The sequence below is a fragment of the Hevea brasiliensis genome, chromosome 1 (genome assembly GCF_030052815.1).
Source record: "Hevea brasiliensis isolate MT/VB/25A 57/8 chromosome 1, ASM3005281v1, whole genome shotgun sequence".
Classification (NCBI taxonomy): Eukaryota; Viridiplantae; Streptophyta; class Magnoliopsida; order Malpighiales; family Euphorbiaceae; genus Hevea; species Hevea brasiliensis.
In genome coordinates this window covers 103,170,959-103,179,959 of record NC_079493.1, presented here as the reverse complement: position 1 = coordinate 103,179,959, position 9,001 = coordinate 103,170,959, and the positions used below count along the sequence as shown (strand labels likewise).

General features: G+C 32.0%; 1 protein-coding gene across 3 annotated transcripts; it reads right to left on the bottom strand.

Moving 5' to 3' along the window:
- Positions 1–8,658, bottom strand: LOC131168864 (mannosyltransferase APTG1-like). 3 transcript variants are annotated; one of them, XM_058146266.1, is made up of 10 exons: positions 8,519–8,658; positions 7,552–7,813; positions 6,931–7,048; positions 5,677–5,781; positions 5,232–5,521; positions 1,496–1,777; positions 1,184–1,385; positions 703–854; positions 421–583; positions 1–319 (listed from the first exon to the last, which is right to left on the bottom strand). In XM_058146266.1, exons 2-10 carry the CDS (start codon positions 7,809–7,811, stop codon positions 239–241), a joined length of 1,653 nt encoding a protein of 550 aa, XP_058002249.1. In that variant the 5' UTR covers positions 7,812–7,813; positions 8,519–8,658; the 3' UTR covers positions 1–238. The 3 variants fall into 3 exon arrangements, with proteins under 3 accessions (XP_058002249.1, XP_058002252.1, XP_058002254.1); XM_058146269.1 differs by having other exon boundaries at positions 7,552–7,899; positions 8,519–8,633; XM_058146271.1 differs by having other exon boundaries at positions 7,552–7,803; positions 8,519–8,632.
- Between the last annotated feature and the right edge of the window lie 343 nt (positions 8,659–9,001).

Below are 9,001 nucleotides of genomic sequence, written 5' to 3'. Positions count from 1 at the left end.
TAAATAATAATAAACAATAATAATCTAATTATCTGAAAATAGCAATGTACAGCGATAGAACTTCAAATTCCCCTTGGTGAAGTGCAATGCATCTCAGCTGTTTTGGGTATCAGATTATTCAAATCTAATATTTTTAACAGTAAATTTGGTTCTATTGGGGAAGAAGAAGAAGAAAGAATTATATAATCCTTAGAAGGCAGGTTCTGACACAAAGACTGGTTGCAGGAAACAATTGAATTCAATCATTTAAAGCATGCACAACAACTGATGCTTGAAGATCTCGGTCCACCTTGAAGTGAGAATGGAAAAACCTCCTTATCTGCAATTATATTATACGCTTGACTAAGAAAAGAAGAGAAATACATAGTGGATTGATAGAAAAACTATACCTACAATACATAAGTAAAAGCTCGCGCTTACCTCTTTGAAAGAACGTGAAATAAGGAAATCCTTCAAGAGTCTCTCCTCAGATTCAAATAATACAACATGACTAGGCAGAGACCAGTTTTTGGCCAATTCTGATGCAAAACCAACAGGATCCAACATGAATCGATCTGACTCATCAGGGATTCCTTTCTCTTCACTGGCGGATGAGATATCATGCCAAAATAAAAATTTTGAGTACAGCATTGCAACACAAGAAGAAAAAGAAAAACAAAAACAAAAACAAAAAAAAGCTCCGACCAAATTGACAGTCCAAACCTTGGTGTGCAGTATAGAAAACGCATGGGCAGGTGGTGATGGAGAGTGGAGTAGTAAGGTGTACCGTGGCAGGGCATTAAGAATAGGATACTCTTCACTTTCTCATTGCTGGCTTCTTTGGATAGATAGATCATTACATCCTCGGTTCCCCTCTGTCATGATGCTTGAAAGTATCAACAAAAAGAGAACCACAGAGAAAGCAAATAGTATCAAACTAAAATTTTCTGGGGAGTTTTTCTTCCCCCAATCACCTTCACTCTCTTTCTTTCCAGGTAAACATAGAAACTTCTCTATTTTAATTGCACAAATAACATTGTGCAGATAAAAGGAAATAAAAGAAGAATAAAAATAAAATCAATTGTAACATTTTCTTAATTCTGAAGTCTTAACATTAAAGCAATGGGCCATATGAAGTTGTTACATTAAATGGCTTCTAATTAGCTTCATGTCAAGAAAAGAGAGAATGTGGGATCTCATTTACCTGATGAACCAAACTCATATAGAATGCCATTGGAATATTGGTTGCTAACAAGAAGATGACGGCAAATGCTACTTTTGAAGGCCATTTGGTATAACTGTTTGAAGAACCTTTCCTCATCACACATGGAGAATCAGGTCTTGCCATAACAGACAATGCATATCCAGAGAATATCAAAGCTATTGGCAGCACAGGCAAGACAAACCTATAGCTCATGGTTAATTAAAAGATGAGTTGCATTTTAGAACTTGAGTTGCCAGGTGAAGGATAAACTATAAATTTCATACAGGAAAAAAAAAATTGTCAGTATGTTACCTGAATTCTTTGTGGCCCAATAAACTGTAAAGAACGATAACCCATGCAATGAGACCAGAATGCTTCCAACATTTAGACTTGATACTGCCAGCTATTGCAAATGGTAAGAAAGTGAAGAGCATAACAGAAAATCCCTGAGAGAAGTACCAGTGCCACTTGTGAGTTCCATAATAATCTCCGCCAGAAGAAAGAAAATTGAACTTAAGAAAATTAAGAGGCACTATGACCCACGAGCCATACATCAAACGATCCAACAAACAAGAAAGACCAAGCACCAAACCCCTGATACCATAAACAAACTATAAGAAAAAAAACACCATAACCACACACAAAACTGTAAAAAAACACTGAAATAGATTCGATGTTTGATTCATGAAGACATAAAGATGACATTGGATCAGTTGAATAAGGACTAAGCTAGATAAGTTGCTTAACATGCTTTCTTCTATTAATTCTAGCGAGCAACCAATAGGAGCAGAACCTATAAAATGGGGGCTAGTCAAGATATTCTAGATGCATCTAGACATGATAGAGACAATTTCAACTACAAGATACAGTAAGTGACATCACTAAGAAGCTCAAATAAGAAATTCCAGACTATGATGGTAGAGTAGATTCTATGCTGTTTTGTAAGAATCCGACTTTGATTGGCATAAACCTTCACCTTACAAAAACAAGATTAATGAATAAAGGAAAATTTTAGAATTATGCTCCAGATTTAATATAGGTCCATTGGGATGATATACAGTGCCTCCTAGTCCTTTAAGAGTCTTAGCTAAGTCTTAGGAGTATTTTTGTATTTTCCAACTTTTCTAAAAAGCTGTCTAGATGTCTTTTGGAGTCTTTATTTTCATTTTGACTAATTATTCATTTAGGATAGCAATAATCCTATTATTTTTCTTTCACGGAGTGTCCAAAGTCTTAAAGGTTTAAGATTAATTTGAATATATAAATATCAATGCTTGTAATGCTTATTGCTTAGTATCAGTCAATAAAAATTTCTTGCAATTGTTGTTCTTGGATTGTGTTACGTAATTCAATCCTAAGCATGATGCTAATGGAAACTCATGCATAATGCGTAAGGAAGTTTAGGTGTGAGGCCAAAAACATTTACTTACTCTTCATGTTTTTTGTTCACGGCGCCTTAATTACTCTGCAAATTCCATTATAATTTGTTTCCCTTCATCTTTCTTTTGGGGGTGCTTGATTTAGCTATTGGATGCAGCTGATAGCTCATGGACATCCAATCAGCTGAGCCAATCTGTTTGATTAACTCTTTAAAAAGGCAGCTAATAGCTGATAAAATACCAGCTGCCTTTTTTATTGGCTCTACAAATAGAGCAATTCATGAACTGTTACGCCATTTTTTTTATTGTTTGACAAAAATAACCCCAATATTAAAAGCATGTGGGTAAAAGTCCTTTAATTGATTTGTTATTTTTTTTTATTCCTCCAATGAAGTCCTTTGTTGGGACGCACTATTTGTATCTTTATCCATGTACATAATAACTTCATATTAAGTTAATCAATTTATTGATAAGCATTAATTTAATCAACTTAAAAATTAGTGTTCCTTCATTTTGTAAAACAATGCTAAATACCATGTAATAACTTAAATAAAAAAAAATTAAATATATAATTATGTTTTTTATTTTTCAATTTTTTTACAAAATTTTTGTAACTATAAAGGATAAAATGATTTACTTGATATTATTATTAAAATATTGCTGAAAAAATATTTTTAAATATATTAATTGAAGAGCATTATAAATTGATTTAAAATTAAATTTGATATATTTTAATTCGGTGTTGTTAAAGGCACCAAAGGAGCCGGGCGAGGCAGGGCGAGGCGACCCTCTAGCGCCTTACCTAGTTCCACCTCGCTTGGCTTCCAAGAGGTGGCCACCTCAACGACAAAGGCAAGGAGTGTTGAGTTGGCACCTTTTGAAAGGAACGGCAATTTTTTTTTTCATTTTTAATATATTTTTTTAATCCAACTAAAATTAAAACCCTAGTTATCCTACCTCATTCTCTGTCACGCAAACGAGAACGTAGCAGCTGCAGCTCTCCTCTCTCCCACAGCAGCTCCTCTCTCTTACAGTAGCTCTTTCAATCAGGTATGTCTTCCTCTCTCTCTTCTTCTTCTTCTTCTTCTTCTTCTTCTTCTTCTTTCCTCTCTTTCTTCTCCTCTTCTTCTATTTTGTTCTCCCCTCACACAGCAATATCATTGTTTTGCCCTTCTTTTTTTTTTATCTTTTTTACTTATTTTCTTCTTTTTCTCTCCTCCTTCCTCTCTCTTCTTCAATTCTTCTATTCTACTGTTTGGATATTGTGATATGCATTTTGTTAGATAAGGAATGTGAATTTGTGATATGATTTTTTTTTTGCTAATATAATAACAATTTTATTTTAAGTTCTCCCTAATTGAATAGGCTACTTGCTGAAGATAAACTGTTTTTGATAGGATTAATCTGTTGTAACACACTTACTATAACAAATAGCTAAGTTTAGTTTGTTGTGTGTTTATCCTTATCATCATATAACTATAAATATCATTATTTGTACAACAATACAAATTGGTTAAAGGTGTATAGGTCACTTTCTTCAATTTGTGATATGCATTTTGATTGATTTGTGAAGATAATTGAGTTGATGACTTGATGTGGCCTTCCTTGCAATTACTTTATACATTTCTTATTAGTGTTCTAGTTCCTCAATAGACATGATGCAAACAATATGTTTTTTTTTTTTTTTAATATGCTTTTTACTTATTAAACTAGTTAAAAGTGTGTGTGTATGTATATATATATAGGCTATGGCGCCTTACTTCAAAAAGGTTCTCATCTCGCTTCTTGCCTAAGGCTATAGGGTACCTTGTCACCTTTCGCCCTGATAACATTATTTTAATTATAAAAATATTAAAATAATTTTTATACTATTTATTTATCTATTTCAATAATAAAATAAATGATATAATATAATAAATTAATAGTTATATGAATATTTTAATAATAAAATAAATTATGTGACATAATAAATTAATAATTGTATATTTATTTCAATAAATATAAAAATTATAGGATATATTCTTATTAGTCATTTTATATATCAACAACAACAACTAGATATAGTTTTACTAAATACTTAACATAAATCAACTACAGTCAGCTATTAGTATTCATCTATCAACTAACAGTAACAACTATCAGTTATCAGCTATCAACTAACAGTAACAACTATCGGTTATCAGCTATCAATTGTTTCCAATAGTTAAATCAAACAGGCCCTTTGTGCTAGTTTGTCATTATAGTTATTCTTGTAATAAATTCTAGTTGTCTACCCAGGTTTCTATTTGTTCCTTCCTTAAAATAAATCCAAAACGAAGACTGAATATCATTCCTGCAAGTTGTCCTACTCCTACATTCACCAACCTTTCAAATGCTTCTTCCTTATTATTGCACCTAAAATAAGGTTAAGTTTACTGCCATCCAACCATGTTTATCATTAATGTTACAGTTGATAAGCTTTAATGTCCTCATATTTCATGCACTTCCATAAAATCTGAATATGGCTAGTCAAACTGTGCAATCAAATTAACTATATCACCAAATGATGATTCAACACAAAAGCAGGGAAAAGTCATCATAAAAGACATAAAAGAAAATCAGAAAGTTCAAAGTTGAGCATTTTAACCCAAAAAGAAAAACAAAGTGACAAACTATGCATTAAAACCTACCCAATGGGAACCACCTCTAGAATAATGAATCTCAGTTTATCACGTGTGACAAACAGTTCAAGAAGGCCAACATAGACCCAGATGATAGCACTTGTTGGTCGAATTGCACAAGCTAATGCTGCTACGGTCAAACCCCACTTCCTTGTTGAAACCAATGATACTTTACTAGGATATTCTCTCATACAGGGCCAAAAGTACAAACCCACCAGTGTTAGAACAGTTTCCAAGCTATTGGACAATGTACGATTGAAGCAGTAAAACATGAACCAGTTTGCTAATTGAGAGAAGAGCTGCAGTACAGTTAAGTACATAATCTTTCAAGCACATGATTTTTAATATGTATTAATCAAGGATAAGAAGCTTCAGGCAGCAAATGGAAAAGAAATATAAAACAAATATATTTTAATTTGAAACACACACACCGAGATTCATAGTAGAAGGATACTGCCCAATTTGCTACAGAATAATTGAAGAGAGCATAAGAAAGTTTGTACAAGTACAGATCACCAACTGCAGAAAACAGTGCTTGCAGCATTCGTGGAGCCTTGGTCTACAAAGCAGGAGACAAAAGATATAAATACACGTTCAAACAACAACAGAATACACCTTTAAATAGCAACAAAGAAAATCACAGCTATTCCATTCACCTAAAATTTATTTCATTTTTGGAAGCAATGAAAGTAAAAATAGCTAGCCACTGTCTGATTAAGAGCTTGTTTGTTATAAAAGAATTCCATCAAATTTTATAGAATTTAAATACAAATCCCCACATGACATGTTTGGTTAAACTTGAGCAGTTAAGCCAAATTCAGTCAAAATTACTAGAATTTGCAAATAAATTTTGAACAAACAACAACACAAACCAGTAGTAGTACAATTTTAAAATAGATTCTATAATTGATACATAAAATTCCAAAGATGAAAATTCATTCACAAATAAATTCTTCTTATGAAAAGCATTCACAAATAAAATGAATTCCATATTCATTTGATCCAAGTGCAACATAAAAAAATGAACTATGCAAATGAAAGCAATTGTTATCCTGCTCCTTGTGACTTGTAAATGCACTCAAATTTTCAGAGAACTTTATAAATAATAATAATAAGGGTAATATGCAAGCCTTTATATTAGAAAGTGAACTATAAATGTAAATGTTATGTGGCATCAGTGAGGGGAGAAAAGTGATTGAAGAGGGAGGGGAGGGATCATGGACAGAGAGAACAAGGGGGAGAGAGAAAAGGTAGAGAGAGAAATTAATTAAATTTATTATAAATTAAATTTTTTTGGTAAGTGTCAAATCAATAGAGAAAGATAAGAGAAAAAATATAATTTTTTTTTAATTTGACAAATGCCACATTAGCAAAGATAATAGGGAAACCTGCTATTGAAGGTAAAAGGGAGTTTTATGTGCATCAAATTGAAGTTGGATGAGTTTTATATTACAAATTGAAATTTAGGTACCTCGTTGTTAAAGTGTCTTAAGTTCAGCTGCTATCGCTGAAATTTACCCATTCTAATTGATATATATAATATATAACTGTCCTAGGAAAACATATCAATAAATTATAAAAACCATAAGACTCTTGATCATTGCTTTAGGAAAACTTATTTTAATCAAGCATTATGATATATATAAATTGAATATGTAACTAATTTCATGTTAAACATTAAAGCACAAAAGCACATAGCTTATTTTACCATAAACCATGGAGTATCAAGACCTAACGCTGCAAGAATTTTGAACAGCAAAGCAAACACCAATGGATGCAAATAGCCACGGATCCCCTTCTTCCACTCCCAAGTCAAGTGACCATACCTGCCATTTTAGACACATTTTAGTGACCACTTTAAAAGCACTTCCACCAAAATAAAAAATTAACTTTCACATTGTAGGAGCAAAATAGTGCTCCAGAAATTGAACTGAGTAAAATTTTACTAACATGTCTTAGGCCTGTTCTTCAGGGGCTTTCAGGAGAGCATCTAAGTGTTGCCCAGTTTGATTGGATAGCACTACTTTTTTATTTACTAGAATTATTCATTTTTTATTGTTTTTTATCGTTAGGTTAGGTACTTAGGTGGATACCTTATCCTAACACTGTTAACTCCTTTCTTCCTGTCTTAATAAAATTTCTTTCATATAAAAAAATCCCCAAAATGCATATATGTTTTAGATAATTTGATAAAGAAGAAAAAGTGTACTTGCAAAATCTAAGTACCAATTACCAAACTCGAACTGCTTCCAATATTTCGAGACCTTAAATTCTGCTACCAAAATCAAGCATGTATCTTCCAAATAGAATAGAAAGTTGAAAATTTTACCCAAATACAATGCAATGAGCAACTTCAAGGGCTTGCCAGTGCTCATCTGGATTGAAATATGTTTGTATCAGCAGAGAATTTGCTATTCGATATGCCGAACACATTGCAAAGATATTCTTTGAAGAGGAAAAGATGTTAGATTTCTGGGATTTTATTTCTTCTCCTCCTCCACCTCCTTGTTTGGAGAGATCATAGTTTTCAGCTGTGAGTTTAGGGGATGGTGATTTTCCTGCATTTAGTCTCCTCCTCATTCTATACATGACTACCAACAGGAGAAACGAATATCAGAATCTAATCAAATATACCAACCAGGTACTTTGTTCCTTAATATGATGTAGAACACACGACCTAAAAGAGAGATAAATAAATTAACAAACATACAATAAAATAAATGAATTAGAGCTTGTTTATTGAAATTATTTGAAAGAAAAAGAACCAAATAATTGATTGGCAAATTCTGCTCTGTAAACTGTAGCAGGACTCAACCAAACCCAAACTCTCACATTATGTGGAGTGTATGGAGGTTTTTCAAAGGTAAGGTAAGCTAATGGAATGGAAGGTATCAAAACCTACCAACACTCCAATTTGGTGGGTTGAAAAAGTGATATTTTTGGACATTTTGAAACCTCCAAAACCCTTACGTTCTTTAAAAAAATCTTGCTCCATACAAGCTTATTATTTTAAAACCCATATCTAACCTCAAAAATCTTCCCCCAAACATTGTATCAGGCAAATTTAGGAGAAAAGTGAAATGTAACAGTTTCCAAGTACTATATAACTTGCATTCGCTATGGAAGTCAAGAATTTACCCAGACTAAAAAACTTCAGAATATGCCTTTGGCCATGCTAGACAACACAAAAACGAAATACCCTTTCACACAAAGCCAAAAGAAGACCCAAACCAATTTCTATTTAGATTGAAAATGAAATCACAGATAAAAATAGAGAGATAGAGAGAGAGGCGTACCGGAGATGGGATGTAATTGCCGGCGGTAACAATAAACAATGAAATGAAGCCACTACTCATGGTGGTAAGTGACGCGGAGGTGGTGGAAGTGACTGTTTTCTGAAAGAGAAGGACTTGACGTGAGAAATATATGTACATATATATAGGCATTATATAGAATTGGCGCATTTCTATAAAAATTTGTCTTGTTTTGTAATTATTAATTATCATCTTTTAATACTAAATTAATTCTCTTTTCATTTTTTTTTTAGGCATCATTATTATATAACTAATTTTTAATTTTTATAATTTAAATGATTATTTTCTCTAAAAATCAAGATTTTTTTTGTTAAATTGATTATTTAAAAATTATTATCTTACTTTTTTTAGAAAGATAAAAATTTTAATTTCATGTTCACACACATATATTTATAAAAAATAAAATAAAATTTTATTTATATAATTTTGATAAACAAGAAATTTCTATTAATGTTCAATTTTTTT

What these genes read in the sequence shown, in the direction of transcription:
- LOC131168864 (XM_058146266.1), bottom strand. Translation starts at nt 7,811, where the DNA reads ATGTATAGAATGAGGAGGAGACTAAATGCAGGAAAATCACCATCCCCT. An exon ending in CTAGAGGTGGTTCCCATTGG is followed by an intron (nt 1,778 to 5,231) that starts GTAGGTTTTAAT and finishes TTATGGTATCAG; the next exon opens with GGGTTTGGTGCTTGGTCTTT. An exon ending in TTGGGCCACAAAGAATTCAG is followed by an intron (nt 1,386 to 1,495) that starts GTAACATACTGA and finishes CATGAGCTATAG; the next exon opens with GTTTGTCTTGCCTGTGCTGC.